Here is a 16,065-nt window from a genome sequence, read left to right on the forward strand (position 1 = left end):
GATTTGTTTCTCTAGCTCTCTCAAACCATAGACTTCTCTCCCTCCTTTTCGCGTCTCCCTCATCGGACTCTGCTCTCTTCTCCTTTCCCTTCCCCCTTGGACCACTGCATCCACTTTCGCTCTTTTGCTCCTCTTACTTATATGCACCCCTCCTCCACTCATCTTACCATCCCTGGACCCTTTAGCCCTCTTCTTTACTCTACTTCGCTCGCGTCGTTCGGCGGTCAGTTTTTTTTGGACTTCCTTTCATCTAGCTCTCTCCCTTCTGGACTGCTTTGCTTGTTTCGCTCGCTCCATCTTTCGGACTACAATCTTGTTTACCATCTTAATGTCTCCTTAGAAGTACCGCTCTTGGGCTCGGAAAGGACAGCTGAGACGATGGAGAGGAAACAAGGGAGAGCGAATGACGCTACTCTTGCCCACTTCTTCTCTTCTTCCCTCTCGTGTCGATGGAGAAGGCACTGGGGAACTTGAGGACGTGTTGGATCTGTGGGAGCAAAGAGAGGGAGAGGGGAGCGTTAGGATGGGAAGAGGGAGGGAGGCCAGGACTGAGCTTGGGAAGGGAGTCGGGACTCACCTCTCCGTGAAGGATGCGAGAGAACTTGATGAGAGCTGGAAGAGAGCAGCGATCCTGAGCAGGGAGGTATTTGAGACTTCCAGGGATGTAGGGTTCGGGGACGAGGGAGGGCGAAGGCATCGCGAACGGGAAAGGAAGGAGGTGAGCGTCGAGAGGAACTCGACGATCAAGCAGAGGTCGGGGAGCCGCTGGGACTCTCACTTTCGTCGCTAGGGAAAGAAACCGTTTCATGACGGGAGATCTCTGTTTTTGGTCGTCCAAGGGGATCGAAGAACAAAATCGTTCACTGAAGAGCAGTCGATCCCCAAGGGAGGCAACCAAGATCAAGAGAGAGAGAGAAGAGAGCATGCTGATCGTGTGCCTGAAAAGTAGGTGAGAGGGTTCGTAGAGTATCATAAAGTAGGTAGCCTGTGTCTTTGTAGTTATGGTACATGTGGGTCTTGAGTCGTCTGTTTGGATCAAAAGAAGGGGGAAGTTAGCGAAGAGTTTCGAAACGACGCGTCCCTCTCTTCGTTTCACTCACGTCGTTGTTTGTTGTCGTTAGAGAGATTCGAGCAGTCCAGCGACCTCGTTCGATGATCGTTGAAGCTCGGCAGCGTGTGATTTGAGCTTTTCAAGGTTCGCTTTGGTCTGTGAAGGGACGAAGAGGGGAAGAAAGGAGTCAGACGCGTCGAAACGAGGATGAGGAAAGAGAAGGCGAGGAACGAACGACGGAGCCTTCAGCTTGGAGTTGAGCGTTGCACTGCTCGAGTTGCTTGATTTTGAGAGTAGCTGCCTCCAGCTGTCGGCCGAAACCCGAAGGAAAAGCGAGTCAGGTTTCTCAAAAACGTCGACGCGTCAAAGGTCAAAAATCGACTCACTTCTCTCCTCTCCCTCGTCTCCCTCTTCTCCGGCATCTTCTGCAGCAGCCTACTCTCCAACGTCTCCACCTCCACCGCCAGCTCCGCCTCCTGCAACTTCTCCAACCTCGTTTGCATCGCCCAGTTCTTGGTCGTAAGCTCGAACACCTGCTGCTTCAAGAGCTCGTTGACCTTCTGAGCCTTCTTCTTGGCAGGCATGGAAGCGAGGGCAGGTACCATGTCGATGAAGGCTGGACGAGGGATAATTTCCGGGCCGGGGTGAGGGCTGTTGGGGTCGAGGAGAGCTTGTTGAGCGGTGAAGAGTTGGAGTTGGAAGTCGAGGAGGGAGGTGGATTGGGAGGTAGTGAGGGTCTGGAGGGAGGTTTTCTGGAGAGAGCGAAAGATACAAGTCAGTCAAAAGGATCGAAAGGAGAATCGAGAAGGAGGAGAAGGAAAAACAGGCTCACCTCAGCGGTCAAACATATCACGTCCGCCGTCAGATCCTTCACTCGTCCCTTCTCCACCCCCAGCTGGTTCCTCAGGTCCGTAATCTCCTTCTTGAGACTCTCCACTTCCACATCCTTCCTCCTGCTCGATCTAGTCAAGGTCTGAGCCTGCTGCTTGATCTCCTCAGCGAGTCGTAAGACGTTGGCGTTCTCCTTCAATCCGACGGCGACGTCGTCGACAAGAGATTGGTTCCGTTCTCGTTCCAAAGCGAGTTGTCGTTCGAGGTTTCCGATCTTGAGCTGTGCTTGAGACAAAGAGGGCTGCGAGAAACGAAAAGGGAGGTGTCGGTCAGTTCGAAGAGGCGACGAGACAGCGGAGGAGAAAGACGAACGAGGCAAGCTTCCTCTTCCATCGCAGCAGGACTATCGTCGCGTCCGTCTTCGGGTCCAGAAGAGAGGAGCTCGTCCGTAGACGCAGGAACAGACTCAGGGGATCTGACGTCAAGCGGAAAAGGCAGGAGTCAGCGACGAGGTACTTCGAAGGCGAGACGCGTCGAACGGTCAAAACTCACCTCGTTCTCGAAACCGCTCTCTCCTCCAAATCCGAGCTAGCTTGACATGGCGACATCGATTCAACCTGCTGCAAAGAGAAAAAAGTCGACATCAGCTCAACTCAGAAAAGGGTTCGAGCTGCATCTCGAGAAACAGGAAGGGACTCACCCTAGGAAGATCAACAAAGCACACCATCTCCTGCTCCTCGTGTTCCTGTTCCCCCTCCGCCTCTCGCACTATCAGAACCTCGGCCGCTCTCAATCCCATAGGATCGTCCCCATCCTCCTCGTCCTCCGACGTATCGAGCTCATCGAACTCCTCCTCCCGCTCCTGGGTCTCCTCCATCCCGCGGAACCAGGCGACCGAGCGAGGCGACGACTGTTGCTCTCGATGCTGATCTTGTTCTTGCTCTTCGTCCTGAGTCTGAGTCTGAGGTGGTGGTTTCTGAGGACTGTCGTCGACGGTGCGGCTTCGGGTGCGAGCTGCTGGACGGTCGATTTTGGAGCGAGGAGGTTGGAAGGGAGATCGGTTGGGAGTGAGGAGGGATTCTTGAGTCGAGGGTACTGGAGAGGGAGCTTAAGAGATGGAGAGAAGTAGGAAGGGGAAGGAACGAGGTTAGCAGGAGAGACGGAGGCCAGAGAAGGGAGGAGCGGGAGAGTGAGGGCTCACGAGGAGGAGAGAGGGAGCTGGTCGAGGAACCTGAGTGGACGAGAAGGTCGAAGAGTCCAATCAGTACGAAAGTTTCCTCGACTCCAGATTACTTGAGCAGTGCAGACTCACGATACTCATGCTGTTCCTGCTCCTCCAAATCCAACTCCTCTCTCATCGCGTCCTCCGAGTCCAACGCTCCCAAGAAGTCGAACCCAGACCGATCCCAAGACCTCGGCGAGATCGACCTCCTTTCCTGTTTGAACTGTTGGGATCTGAAGGATCCAGAGCGGGCTCGTTTGAGAGGACGAGGCTCAACAGACGTCTGCGACAGGAAACCAACGCGGGTTCAGCTTCTCGATGGACGTAACGAATGAGACGTTAAGAGACTCACGCTCTCCCGAACCAGTTCCTCAGTACTCAAACTAAGTCCCCACGACCTCACGGGTCGACTATACACAGATAAAGCGAGAAAGCGTTGTGTCAGTGCGACGACGACCTCGACTCGATCCAAATAGGCTCGAAAACTCACATCACCACCACCTCCCCCTCAACCGAACTAGCAGCAACCGAGTAAGAACGTTGACTCCCTTCTCCTCCTACTCCTTCCGAGCTCGAACCATGCTGAGATCCCGTCGACGAGTGGCGAGGCGAAACGGTTCAGCTCTTCTTTCTTCCAGCAGCAAAACGGGAAACGGAGAAACCAACCTGATTCGTGGAAATCAACGTATACCCCGACGACGGTGGTTTCGCGGGACTCTCTGATCTTGAGAAAGGGTTGGGCTAGGAGCAAAGGCCAGGAGATAGAAGGGTCAGCTCGTTCAGCTTGAGCTCCAACCTCTTCTTCGAGCGACTCACTCCTTTGCCACCCCTCCTACTGGGCTTCTGCTTGACCGTCCCCACCGCCGCTGGCTCCTCGACAACATCCATATCCAAAGCACCCGAAGACGAAGACGAAGAAAGAGATGTGAGAGCCGAGGAAGCTTGGGAGGTCTGGAGTGGGGAAGCGAAGGGGTCGAGGTCAGCTTCGCTTCCCACCTTTGCTTCTCCTTCCTTCGCTCGTTCGTTCTGGAGTATGTACACCGACCTGTTTGATGTTCGTGAGAGGTTGGTAGACTGCGAAGGAAGGCATAGCAGGTGCAGCGGCAGGAGTTGAGCGGGAAGGACTGGGGTTCGTTGAAGGAAGGTCAGCTTCTCCTTCTCTCCTTCTCTTCGGTTGCTTGCTCGTTCGTAGAGAACTCACGAGAACGGATTAGGTCTCTGGGAAGGTGAAAGAGTCGGCTCCAAAGCTACTGGCGAGGGTTGTTGCTCCTCGAGGTTCAGAGCGAGGCGAAGGCGTTCGACGTCGTTGAGTTGGTGGGAGGAGGAGCCGGAAGGGGAGAACATGGTCGACGGCGAGAGAAGACCTTCGTTCCTTGTGGATAACGAGGAGTTCTAGGAGATGAGCAGATGTAAAGTTGGATGCGCTTGTTGTTTGATGGTAGATAGGGCGAAAGAATGGGTCCGAGAGCGTTTGTGGTGGAGGTTGAGGAGAAGGAAGGGACGCTTCGAAAGAGAAATCAAGACGACGATTGACGCTGATTGACGTCAAAGGGAGAGTCGGAAACTCGTCGGAAAATTATCCTTTCAAGGCAAAGTCAAGAAGGAAGCGGGTTGGGTCATGATTCATCAAGGTCGTTGGTTCTTTTTATGCTCTACTAGCTTTAATTATTCGTCGTCTCGCTCTCTCGCGTCCTCCTCCCTCACCTCCCCTTCCTCCCTCACCTCCCCGTTCACCCCTCCCTCCACGTTCCTCCGCACCAAATGACCCTCCTCTTCCTCCTCCCCATCCCCTTCCAACACAAGACTCAAATCCCCTTCGTGCTCCTGCTCTCCCTCCTGATCCCCTTCGTGATCCTGATCGTCCCTCCACTTCTCGACCTCCAAAATCCCCAGCACCCTCCCTCCTCCATGGGACGAGTTGGTCGAGTTCAGAGGTGGACGAGGTTGAGCAACCGAGTCGATGGCTTGTTGGCCTCGTTCGAGTCTGCGTGAACGAGATAACGAAGGTACGGGTCAGAAAGCGACGCGTTTCACCGAAGCGAAAACGGAGACTCACAGGTTCAGCATCACGCTCTTCAGCCTTCCGAACTGTTCGTCCTCCTCCTCTTCTTCTTCTTCTTCTTCATCGTCGTCGTAGTCTCCCGACTCTCCATTGAGGTGAGATCGATTCCGACCGAGTGAGGAGAGGTGGGAGGAGGAGGAGGAGAGAGGTTGAACGGATCCTGTTCGGAGACGACGACGGAGGTCGCGGATCTCTTTGGCTGCGAAAGAAGAACACAACGGAGGAAAAGGGGCGGTGGGTCAGTTTTAGTTCGGAAGAGAGGTGGTAGAGGGGAAAGGAAAGGGAGGAGAAGAGAGGGAAGGCGTGGGGATGAGACTAACCCTGCTTCGCCTTCGTAGCTTCCAGCATTCGATTCACAGCTAGGAGGGACGCGTTGGAGATTTCGAGATCGGCGATCTGGACGTTCGAGAAGAGGAAACGAAAGCGGATCAGCTCCTTCATCTTGAATGAACGAAAAAGGGAAAGACGCGTCGCACTCACCTTCCGATTAACCTTCGCCTCCTCTTTCTCCTTCCTCTTCCCCTCCATCTCCGGCGTCTCCTCCCTCTCCTCCTCTCCACCCCCCATGATCGAGCTCCCTCCTATGCTCCCTCGTGATATAATCGACGGAAGAGGAGGAGGTTGCGAGTACTCCCTCAACGGCGTCGTTGGACTCGACGAGAGCAACGCGTGCGATGGGAAGGAGGGCGTCTGAGGTGAAGGTTGCGGAGGATGTGAATCCGAGCTGCCGTTGGTCTTGTGGGTGAGGAAGGGAGATGTTGACGAGGAGAAGGACGAAGGAGGGGAGTGAACAGCGACGACTCCAGCTCTCGCTGCAGATAGGGAGGAAAACGTTGGGGAGAGAGGGTGGGAGGAGGATCCTGAGACTGTGGATTTGGAGGTTTGGTAAGGTCCGTGGGAGGAGGAGTGGGAGAGGGCTGACTTGGAGTCTGGAGAGTCGGAAGAAAGGGTTGAGGACGGAGTGGAGGAACGACGACGCGAACGACCGTTTGGGACGTTCGTTGGGGAGGATCCTTCTGGAGGTGAGAGGAGAGGCGGAGGGGAGTAAGGTCGATCTGGAGGATGAGGTGGTAGAGGTGTAGGGGTTGAGTTGAAGTAGGCTGGAGGCGAGGAGGAGAAGGAAGGGAGATGGGAAGGTGAGGGAGTCGGAGGGAAGGCTGAAGGGAGGAGTTGAGGTCGAGAGGAAGAGGTTGAGGTTGGACGTGGTAGGGAGTTGTATCCGGTTGATATGGATCGTGGTAGGGGCGGTACTGGTGGAGCTGTTGGAGGTGTTTGAGCGACTCTTCCTCGTAGGAGCGATGGCGACGACGTCGATGCTGAAGAGGAGGGGCGGTAGCTTGAGGGGTGGGAGGAGGACGGAGCTGAGGCGAACGAGTTGGTTGTTCCAGTCGAATTTGTTCGAACGTGTCCTCCTACGGCTGAACGAGATGACGAAGGAGGTGCTGGGGAGTAGGCTCGAGACTCTACAGTCCTTGATCGACCTACAGAGCTTCCTACGGCGCTTCCAGCGACGCTTCCTTCGCGAGCTCGACCTCCAACGCTGCTTCCTCCTCCATTCCAACCGACCTCGCTCCCTCCTCCCGTCGAGTAACCAGACCCGAGTGTTGAACCTCCTGCTAACGAGCTAGGCTGGACCTTGACTCTTGTCTTTGCTGTACTCGAAGAAGCTGCGTTAATGGCTCGAACTTTGGAGGTCCCTCCCACGACGGAGGAGGGAGCGGAACGTGTGCTTGAACCGAGAGGAGGGCGAGAAGTAGAAGTGGAAGGGGAGTAATGATAGGAAGCTGAAGGAGGAGGAGTAGAGAGGGGTGTATGAGGATTTGAAGTGGAAGGTCGAGTGGTTTGGATCGATCCAACGATCTGAGAAACAACGAGACGAAAGAAGCAACAAGGAGAGGAGGAGGTCAGTGAGACGACGAGGAGATCAACAACCGACGAGATCGGACGCTCACCTTCCTGCGAGCTGGTTTCTCTTCCATGGTATAGATTGGGAGATTAGATCGAGGATTCCAGAGGATGAACCTCCTTGGAGGGTGTGATGGTTGAGAGATCAAAGCCCCCAAAGAGGGGAAGGAAGGAAGGAGGTGTTTCGAGCTGGCGAGGTCAACTTCCTCCTTCCCTCCAACTCCTTTCACTCCCTTTTCAATCAACTTTCAGCTCAGATTTTTTCGATCATGGGTAAGCTCTTATCACACTTGATCCTATAGAGTCGTTTCGCTGACCTTCAGATTCCTCTGTCTCGCTCCCAGCCTCGGATGAACTGTCTCCCAAGTTCTGGCAGCTCGTGGGAGATCTCTCGGATCAGCTCGCTCAGAACAGACAAGTAACAGCAGCTTTGCAAGCTCAGGTCGCTGAAGTGAAGGTAACCGTTCATTCCATACAAACTTCTGAAGGAGATGGAGGTCGAGAAGGTCTAGGAGAGCTGCTCGAACGAGCTCAAAGGGACTCGATGATGGCTCCTCCTCCTCCTCTCCTTCCTCCGATCTTTCAAGCTCAAGCTGATCTCCTTCCCCCTTCGCCTCCTCTACAGAACCAAGCCATCCACACCAATACCGGATTCGCTCTTCGTCGCTTCAACACCGATATCTCGCAAGGTCAGCTTGATCTCGTCTCTCGTTTCGCTCCTTCCCTTCACCTCTCGAGCTCACCCTCCCTCCCTTCCTTCCTCTTCCCTTTCTCTCGTCTTCGCTTCCGATCCAACTCTCACAGAGAAATTCACCTCCGTCCTCGAAGAAGACGCCGCCAAACTCGTCCTCGAGAACCGAACGCTCTCGCACGAGAACAAGCAGCTCTCCATCCTCCTGAGAGAGTACGAGGCTACACTCGAGGGCGTCATGGGCAAGTTCAGAGGTCTTGCTGTGAGTTCAGCCCCCCTCTTTGGGTCTTTGTCTCGTCTCGGATTGCTATTGAAGAGCTCGTAGGATGAGTAGAGCTGATCGTTTGCCTCTTGTTCGTTTCCCTGTAGCACTCCACCCAAGAGCACGAACTCGCTCTGCACGACCACTACTCGACGGCTCTCATGGCTCTCTCGCATCAACAGGGACAGGAAGCTTTGTCGGAAAGCACTCAGCTGGGGAGTGGGCTGCTACGCTTGGGTGAACTGGTCAGGAAGGTGATGAGGTTGGAGGGTGGGGAGCTGCCTGACGGGACGGGAGGGTGAGTCTTCAACGTCGTCTCTTCCTCTCCTTTCTCCTCTTTCCCTTTTCTGTACCCCTCGTTTTTCGCGCTCCTCGAGCTGACCTTTCAAACTCCCACGTCGTCTCCTGCAGATACTCTTCCGACCTAGGCCGTCAAGGAGGCTACCTCCCTCCCTCGGACTCCCTCGCCTCCCTCGCGTCGACGTCCAACCTCTCCTCGTCCGTGATCGGAGAGCCTCGCTTGGATTGGGCGCTGGAGAGGGAGTGCGAGATTGTGAGGCTCGAGGAAGAGAACAAGGCTTTGAGGGAGATGTTGGGGTTGGGTCCTCCAGGAGAGGAGGAGAAGCAGTTGGAGGGAGGAGGGACGGAGAGGTTGAGAGAGGTTGTGGGACGGTGAGACGACGACGTTGGCTTCGATTCTGTATGTTTCTCTACTTATCACTTCCACTAGCTCTCGGGCTTTCTACTTACGATACGATTTATGACACCTCACGACCGGCCTCCCGCTTGCATTCCTGTTTCTCGTTCTCGTCCTCTGAAAGGGAGTCGCGTCTCGTCCATCTTTCTTCCTTCTCGTTCCTCCAACGCTTCCCTCCCCACTCCATCTCATCTCATCTCATCCCACTATCTCCGACCCCACCCGAGCACTTTAAACCCTCCCACAGCAATTAACAAGAAAAACAAGGTCGAATTTACAGCCCAAAAAGGCGCAGGTGAGCTCGGACTCACCGAACGAAGGGAGCGAGCGACCTTCGACACCTCTCCTTTCCTCTTCTTCCCGCCAACACCCATCACGAAAGACGAGCCCACAAAACCTCAGTACTAGCACCCTCCTTCAACAAGCATCTACGTATCTATACAACGACCATCGAAGCTCCCTTGATCGAACCAACCGAGCCCAAACCCTTGGACTCGAGAACGAACCAAACCAAACCGTTCGAGCTCAACACACTCCCTCCCTCCCTCCTGCCTCCCCTCCCCTTCCCCTCCTCCTTCCCACCTTCAACCCTCACCTCCCTCGCATGGCCACCTCCTCCTCCTCCATCTCAACCTACTCCTTCCGCTTCCCTCCTCCCAACTCGTCTTCTTTACCGGATCCAACGACGCCCGTCGAAGTCGAATCGACCTTCTCGTCTCGACCGCCTTCGAGGGAGACGCACCATCTCGATCCTCGTAGACAGAGTTGGGACCAAGACGATCAAGTTTCAAAGGAAGGATTGGAGGTCGAAGGACGAAGACCTAGTGCTACTGGGACGTTTGGAGGAGCGAGCACACCGAGAGGAGGAGGGGGAGAGGGAGGGACTCGAAGGGAGGGATCGGAGGAGAGGGAACGGGTGCGAGAGGGGGAAGGGCGAGATGCTGAGGGTGGTTGGGAGGATCGGTTTGAGCATCGACAAGAAGAATTTCAACAAGACGAGGGACGTTGGAACAACCCTTTCCCATCAACCACCAACTCCAACTCCAACTCCAACTCCAAGTACGCCGTTCAACCCTCTCCTCCCTCCTCTTACGACGACCCTGACCTCCCCGAAAACGACGACGACCTCTACTCGATCGCTTCTTCGCAATCAGGATGGATCGTTCCTGCTCCCGAACCCGAGAGGTCCAAGGAGAGATCTATGTTGGATCTAGGAGGGGATGAGGAGGAGGGTTCGGATGAAGAGTGGGAGGGTTTGGAAGGCGATGGGGACGAGGAGGAGGAGGAAGAGGAGAGGCAGGAGAGAGAGTGGTTGGCTTGGAAAGCTGGAGAGAAGGGTATGGGAGTGGGTGGGAAGAGGGAGAAGGGGTCGAAGTTGGATAGAGTGAGTTTTTGGGTTTGGTTTGGAGGAACGCGTCTTCGCTCTGCGCTCCCTCCTTCGTTTCACTTCTCTCTCTCTAACCAAACTCGTTCCTTCCCTCGTGTTTTAGGTCCTCGGTGAGGGCGCTCAATGGGCTTCCCTCCCTCTCTCCACCTACTCGGACGTCCTCTCAGGTTCAGGAGCAGGACTCGGGATCAACGTCCAACGCGAAACCATCACCTCTGTCTCTCCTCGAGCCGAACCCTCCTCTCACCTTCGTCCTTCCGTCAACCGTGGGCATGCAGTCAAGGCTTCAGTCGACTCGGGGAAACAGTCGTACCTCTCCTTACAGGATTCGGACGATTCGAGGGACGGGGAGGAGGAGATCGCGTCGCTTCATTCGGGGGATCCGTTCTTCGACAACACCACCTCTTCTCACTCCCACTCGTCTTCGTCGTCAGCAGAGACTTCCACTCCCTACCAACCCAACAACAGTCACCGAGAGAGTCAATGGCAACCTCAAACTTCCACCGTCCGGTCGAACGAAATGGATCGATACCTCGTCGCGTCCAACTCCAACTCCAACTCCTCCTCCTCAGCGACCCTCTCCCTCTCCTCCCTCACTCCGGAAGAGAAATCCCGTCTCCTCCGTCGAGCCAAAAAGCTCGAGCATCGCCTGGGAGTCACCTTGAACGGGGATCTCATCGCTGGGAGTCTTGCTCCTCCTGCCCCGAGGGCGAAAGCGAGGAGCGTCGGAGGGAGACGAGCGAGTGACCCGGAGAGGATGAGCTGGGGACAGTTCGACGACGAGGGAGGAAGAGGGTTCGAACTTTTTGCTACAGCTGCGTCCGGGAGTGCGAGGGAGGAGCAGCAGACGGGGTTGAGGTCGAGGGGAACCAAGAGCGGAGGAAGAGGAGGGTTACTCAGTTTGAGTTTCGGACGAGCATCAGGTGGGATGCCGAAGAGCTCGTCTTCGTCTACGCCCGGATTGGGGTACTACTCTTCGTCGGATTCGATCCCAGCTTCGAAGGCTCCGCACCAGCAGCGACCAAGGATCTCCCATCGGTCGTCCCTCCCCGCTTCGCCTTCCGCCTCGTCGTTCAGGTTTTCGTTCGAGGAGGAGGAGGATCGTCCCTCTCACCACCACCAGAACCATCACCACTACAAAGAACATCACAGCAGTCCCAACTCCAACCACTATCACCACAACTATTCCCCTTCTTCCTCCTCGCAATCCCAAACACCCCCAACCTCCTGGACTCCACGAACCAGCATCCCTCGCCATCACCTCGATCGACTCGTCCAGAACTCGTCGTCCCTCTCCCTTCCTTCCAGTCTTGCTAGAACGCATCGATCTTCAGCGAACGACGACAACGACGAAAGAGCGTCGATCATCTCGACGACTTCGACGACGAGGAGAAGGTACTCGATTGATTCACCCGTGGAGGAGGTCTCGGTGCTTCCAAGGTCGCCGACGTTGGAGTATTCCTCGGGGGTGAACCTGTTGTCGGAGGAGGATGTGGCGGCGAGGAGGTTGAGGAAGATTAGGTTGCAGAAGATGTGAGTCGGTTGACGGTTTCGTTTTTCTTTTTGCTTTAGCCTCGAAGCTGATCCTCCTTCTTCTTCCTTTTTCGTTCTCCGTTTCGTTCTCTGTTTCAGTCATCATCTCATGGGAGGAGAAGTCCCAGCTGATCAGCTTGTCGACGGCCCTGGAACAGGTTCGTTTTTTTTTTCGACGCGTCGACCCACACTCACCTCTCCCCTTCCCTTCCTTCCCCTCTTCCTCCCAACCCGAACCTTCTACAGGTCCCTGGCTCGAACCTTCCTCCACCCACCACCACTCCAATCAACCTCACCGTTCCCTATCCACCTCCAAGCTCAACGGTCTCGACGGAGGAGCCTGGAAAGCCAAGGTCGGACGAGTCAAAGAGAAGGCCTCGGAGATGAAACCGTCGTTCAGTGGTGGGAGCTCTAGGACCAAAGGAGCAGGAGGAGGGAAGGGAAGGTCGAGGTCCAACTCGAAGAACTACAAGAGTGACGACGGTGGAGGAGGAGGAGGAGCGGCGGGAGAGACGTCGTTCCTGAGGTTGGAAGCTGGGGAGTTACCTGAGGCAGCGGGAGGAGGAGGAGGGACTTCGAAAAGGGGGTTGAAGTTGAACAAGGTCAGTACCACTTACTTCTTTGTCTCCCGCTCTCTTCATCGATCTTTCGCTAGATCGTCTCGTTCCCTCTTTCGTCTCGTCAAGTCGCTGACCATCTCCTCCTCTTTCTCCCCTTCGATACACAGCTCTTCGGTGACACCCCCTCTCCAAATCTCTACCATCACACCCACCCTTCCAAGGTCGTCTCCGTCACCTCACCCTCGAGATCCCTCTTCGGAAGCATCAGCAACGGGAACAGCTCCCATCGCTCTTCTTCTTCGAGCGGGAACTCGGGGTCGACGGGGGGTTCCGGAGGGTCAGGAGGGAGAGAGAACAGGGTGTCGGTAGCGTCGGGGGATGCGTCGCTGGACTTCTTGAGGGCTTGAGGAGGGAGGGGGGAGGGAGAGAGAGGGAGTTTGAGTTTGCGGATCTGTTTTTCGTTCGGGTCTGAGTTCGGGTTTTGGTTTTGGTTTGCGACTAACGTTATACTTCTAAGGATTCATTGTGATTTTGGTTTCTGCTTTGAGGAAAACGACGATGGAGAGAGAGAGGTGAAGAGGAGGAAAGACGCGTTGAAGCTTCGACGATCAACGAGCTTGCTTTCCTCTTCGTCTCTCGACCAAGCTGAGAAACGACTCTATACCCCAGATATGCAGGTCGCGTTCTCTTTGGAATCCAGCTCCGCAAATGTTCGCTGACTCTCTCTCTCACCCCTGAACAGAACAAAAGACGCCGCGATGGACGCTCGAAAGTTGAACGACAGATCCTTCCTTTTCCCTTCCCTCCATCTCCCACCGTCTCCCCAACTTAGTCTTCTCATACGCTCACGACCAAAGACTCGAAATCATGACCGAAGAAGTGAGGGAACGGTTTACGGGACGAGTGAGCAACGAGCCAGAGACGATCTCAAAGCTGACCTTCCCTCCCTGCCTTTCGCCCTCCCTTCGTTCTCAGGTTTACGGAAATCCACGACGAAAAGCTGCTCCTACTCTGTACCTCGCAGTGCTCTTCGTGCTAGGAGGAGCTGTTCTTATGGTGAGCTTCTTGTTCATTTGAAGGAGATGAACGGTGGAGTTCGACTCGGGTCGATTCGCCCAACCTTCGATCCTCCTTGAACATCGACTGACCGCTCGTCCTTCTTCGATTTCATAGACCCTCGACACTTTCTCTACGCCTTTCATCAAAAGCATCTTCTTCCTCCAAAACAACAAACCTCTCGGTGGGAACGCGAAGTTCGGAGGTGAGTCTTCGCGTCGTGTTGGTTGATCTTCGTTCAACATGAGTCGATGGAGTCTTCATTCTTGAGCTCACATCGATTTTCTTGGGTGTCTCAGTCTTTGGCTGGTGTGTGTCCGACTATTGTATACCGAGACAGCTGGGCTACTCGTGGATAGGAGCGATCCCAGCTGGAGGGAAGCTCACAACAGCTCTCGTTCTCTTTCCCATAGGTGAGCTCTTCGTCTTTTCTCTTCCTCGCTCGGACTTCGACCTAACCTTCATACCCTTTCACAGCCTCCGCCTTCTCTATCCTCGCTCTCATCTCCCTCCTCCTCACCATCTCGACGCTCAAGTACGCGATCCCAACTTTCGTTCTGTCTCTCCTCTCCTTCATCTCCTCAACTCTCGCCGTCATATTCAGCCTCGCTATCTGGCTAGCAGCTAAAGAGGCTTTCAAGAATTCTGGTCTTCCCAACGCAGCTTTCGGGCCTGCTTTCTGGATGGCGATAGGTTGGTCCCTGTGTATTTCTCTCCAAACCAAAGTGACTCGATCTGACGCGTCCGTCTTCTTCTCTTCTTCCCCCTATCAGCTGCCGCCGCATCCCTAGCGTTAGGGTGTATTCTCATCTTCCTCGGAGGTCTACGCGCTCTTCGTCGAGGAACTAGCATCGAAGTCGTCGGAGGCTACCAAGCGACACCAACTTTCGTCGCTCCGCCGGCAATCGTGATCTCGGAAGGAGATGCAGGGAAGTCGAAGTCCAGTTTCACTAGTAAACTTAGGTGGAAGTGAAGGGGTGATCTGGGTGGAGGGAAGCAGGGAGAGAGTGCAATGGAAACGATATCAACGCGTCGGACGGAACGAGCGATGATGGAACGGAATGAACAGCCGTTGCTTTGAATGGATTAGATTGATATGCAACCATGACTTTGAATCTACATCTCGAGACTGCGACGATCTCGAGAGGAGTAAAGATCTGGAGAGAACGGTGCTCGAGAAAGAGCGACGCGTCGCTGCCCCTCCTGGAACAGCAAGGAAGCAATCACCACCCTCCTCTCAGAAGAAAATGAGACAAATCGTATCCTCGAACCTCAGTATGAAACGAAGGCAGATAAAGTGAAGCCTCGAGGCTCAAACTCAGCTTTTCGGCGCGTCGTTCAGCCGTGAAACGGTTCTCTCTCTTTTTCTCGCAAGCCAACTTCTCTCCATCTCATCGCAGCGATCACTTCCTTACTCTCAAGTCTACTCGTCGACTAAGAACCCTCATCTCCACCCCGAATCCTTCCAACCAGGAACTCCTCTCGCCTTCGCGTCCTCCTCCTCAAGCGACATTATAGCATAGGCCGCACTTCTTGACATCCCTGGGAAGACTCGAGACTGGGTTTGAGAGTCTATGACTCGAGGAGTGATGTAGAGGGAGGGTTTGGAAGCTGTAGCGACTGGTTTGGAGGTGGATTTGACGGGGATGGTGGGAGGAGGTTTGAAAAGTTGAGGTCGTTTTGGAGGTTTGAGGGATGAGCGGAAGAAAGATTGTTTGGGAGTGACGGCTTGGGAGTAGGAGTAGTAAGTCTGAGGGGGAAAAGGGAAGGTTGAGGAGAGACAGAGTGTAGTCAGCGAAGAGTCGAGGGCAAGGAGGGGTCGAACGACGACGGCGACGACTCCTCGAGCGAAAGATCGACTCACTGGAGCGACGACTACCTGAGGCTCTGGAGGCCGCAACCCAAACGTCTGCCTCATACTCTCCTCTCTCTGTTCCTTCTCGATCTGCTTCCTCGCCTCCTCAGCCCGTCTCTGATCCTCCCTCTCCAAAGCTCTCAACTGCTTCGCCGTCGCTCCTTGTCTCTTCCTCTCCTCACTCTCCATCGCAGCTTGCTGTTTATAGTACTTCCTCCAAGCCTCCGCATTCTCCTCTGCCAGTCTCTTCTGCTCCTTCTCCTGCTCCTTCGCCAAACGACGCTGCTCCTTCTCCCAATCCTTCTTCACCTTCAATGCCCCCGACCCACTTGACGATCCACCTCCTCCCCAGAACGACTTCTTGGGTTTCTCGACTCTCTCAAAGACTCTGCGTTCTCGTCCTGATATCGAGGGCTCGTAGGTGATGCTGGCTTTGTCTCCGAGGAAGCAAGCGAGGTTAAGGGACGGTGGTTCGAGGTGAGGTCGACGAGCGTAGGCTGCTTCGACGGCTTCGTCTGGCATAATCTGTGGAGGAGGGTGAGGTCGAGAGGAAGAGGGTGAGAAAGGGTGGGAGAGTGAAGAGTTGTTTCCTGGTGGTCGGTGGAGAGAGAAGAAGGAAGGAGCAAGGAAGGTCAACAAAGAGAGAGGAGACACGTCGAGGGTGAAACAAAGGGTCGAAACTGCGTTCAGCCCCTGATCATTTTCCTCTTCGACTCCTCCCAGCGAAATGAGACGATGAGACAAGGGAGGAAAGTGTTCAGCGAGATGAGAGCGTTTTGTCTCCGAAAGGAAGACACGGCGAAAGAAAGAGGAAAAGCCACCCAATGCCCATGCCATTCAAGACCAATTCTACAATATATGTCGAGTGTCTGTGCAACTCCTTCACCGTCTCCTCCTTCCATCCCTACTAAGGCCATCGGAGTCTCGTTCAGAGATCTGCTCAAGCGAATCAG

General features: G+C 54.8%; 5 protein-coding genes across 5 annotated transcripts; 3 read left to right on the forward strand and 2 right to left on the reverse strand.

Annotated features, from left to right (window-relative positions):
- Positions 1-920: 920 nt before the first annotated feature.
- BDY24DRAFT_387018 (uncharacterized protein) lies at positions 921-4,583 on the reverse strand. Its single transcript, XM_076640184.1, has 16 exons — positions 4,306-4,583; positions 4,150-4,228; positions 3,921-4,055; positions 3,771-3,845; positions 3,595-3,686; positions 3,457-3,514; positions 3,195-3,387; positions 3,084-3,113; positions 2,583-2,989; positions 2,435-2,502; positions 2,255-2,357; positions 1,884-2,183; positions 1,438-1,803; positions 1,287-1,358; positions 1,101-1,207; positions 921-1,026 (listed from the first exon to the last, which is right to left on the reverse strand). The coding sequence occupies exons 1-15, from the start codon at positions 4,446-4,448 to the stop codon at positions 1,118-1,120; spliced, it is 2,211 nt and encodes a 736-aa protein (XP_076497138.1). The 5' UTR covers positions 4,449-4,583; the 3' UTR covers positions 921-1,026; positions 1,101-1,117.
- Positions 4,584-7,435: 2,852 nt separating this feature from the next.
- On the forward strand, positions 7,436-8,625 carry BDY24DRAFT_333270 (uncharacterized protein; the record flags this gene model as incomplete). Its single annotated transcript, XM_076637145.1, has 5 exons — positions 7,436-7,528; positions 7,697-7,760; positions 7,876-8,024; positions 8,132-8,322; positions 8,565-8,625. Coding segments are annotated over 5 exons (558 nt in total), but the record flags the coding sequence as incomplete, so codon positions are not given.
- Positions 8,626-10,703: 2,078 nt separating this feature from the next.
- On the forward strand, positions 10,704-12,681 carry BDY24DRAFT_387045 (uncharacterized protein). The gene is made up of 4 exons (XM_076640185.1): positions 10,704-11,641; positions 11,741-11,799; positions 11,888-12,243; positions 12,369-12,681. Exons 1-4 carry the CDS (start codon positions 10,866-10,868, stop codon positions 12,606-12,608), a joined length of 1,431 nt encoding a protein of 476 aa, XP_076497140.1. The 5' UTR covers positions 10,704-10,865; the 3' UTR covers positions 12,609-12,681.
- A 341-nt stretch (positions 12,682-13,022) lies between these two features.
- BDY24DRAFT_440904 (uncharacterized protein) lies at positions 13,023-14,407 on the forward strand. Its single transcript, XM_076644564.1, has 7 exons — positions 13,023-13,104; positions 13,177-13,257; positions 13,375-13,462; positions 13,557-13,670; positions 13,735-13,792; positions 13,862-13,950; positions 14,031-14,407. The coding sequence occupies exons 1-7, from the start codon at positions 13,069-13,071 to the stop codon at positions 14,228-14,230; spliced, it is 666 nt and encodes a 221-aa protein (XP_076497141.1). The 5' UTR covers positions 13,023-13,068; the 3' UTR covers positions 14,231-14,407.
- Positions 14,408-14,663: 256 nt separating this feature from the next.
- On the reverse strand, positions 14,664-15,511 carry BDY24DRAFT_387048 (uncharacterized protein). Its single transcript, XM_076640186.1, has one exon. The coding sequence runs from the start codon at positions 15,299-15,301 to the stop codon at positions 14,702-14,704; it is 600 nt and encodes a 199-aa protein (XP_076497142.1). The 5' UTR covers positions 15,302-15,511; the 3' UTR covers positions 14,664-14,701.
- Between the last annotated feature and the right edge of the window lie 554 nt (positions 15,512-16,065).

The sequence above is a fragment of the Mrakia frigida genome (assembly GCF_051309035.1).
Source record: "Mrakia frigida strain ATCC 22029 unplaced genomic scaffold BDY24scaffold_13, whole genome shotgun sequence".
In the NCBI taxonomy this organism is placed as follows: Eukaryota; Fungi; Basidiomycota; class Tremellomycetes; order Cystofilobasidiales; family Mrakiaceae; genus Mrakia; species Mrakia frigida.

What these genes read in the sequence shown, in the direction of transcription:
- BDY24DRAFT_387048 (XM_076640186.1), bottom strand. Translation starts at nt 15,301, where the DNA reads ATGGAGAGTGAGGAGAGGAAGAGACAAGGAGCGACGGCGAAGCAGTTG.
- BDY24DRAFT_387018 (XM_076640184.1), bottom strand. Translation starts at nt 4,448, where the DNA reads ATGTTCTCCCCTTCCGGCTCCTCCTCCCACCAACTCAACGACGTCGAA. An exon ending in CAGAGACCTAATCCGTTCTC is followed by an intron (nt 4,229 to 4,305) that starts GTGAGTTCTCTA and finishes AACGAACCCCAG; the next exon opens with TCCTTCCCGCTCAACTCCTG. An exon ending in AGGAACTGGTTCGGGAGAGC is followed by an intron (nt 3,388 to 3,456) that starts GTGAGTCTCTTA and finishes TTCCTGTCGCAG; the next exon opens with ACGTCTGTTGAGCCTCGTCC.
- BDY24DRAFT_440904 (XM_076644564.1), top strand. Translation starts at nt 13,069, where the DNA reads ATGACCGAAGAAGTGAGGGAACGGTTTACGGGACGA. An exon ending in TAGGAGGAGCTGTTCTTATG is followed by an intron (nt 13,258 to 13,374) that starts GTGAGCTTCTTG and finishes TCGATTTCATAG; the next exon opens with ACCCTCGACACTTTCTCTAC. An exon ending in TCTCGTTCTCTTTCCCATAG is followed by an intron (nt 13,671 to 13,734) that starts GTGAGCTCTTCG and finishes ACCCTTTCACAG; the next exon opens with CCTCCGCCTTCTCTATCCTC.
- BDY24DRAFT_387045 (XM_076640185.1), top strand. Translation starts at nt 10,866, where the DNA reads ATGAGCTGGGGACAGTTCGACGACGAGGGAGGAAGAGGGTTCGAACTT. An exon ending in AAGATTAGGTTGCAGAAGAT is followed by an intron (nt 11,642 to 11,740) that starts GTGAGTCGGTTG and finishes TCTCTGTTTCAG; the next exon opens with TCATCATCTCATGGGAGGAG. An exon ending in GGGGGTTGAAGTTGAACAAG is followed by an intron (nt 12,244 to 12,368) that starts GTCAGTACCACT and finishes TTCGATACACAG; the next exon opens with CTCTTCGGTGACACCCCCTC.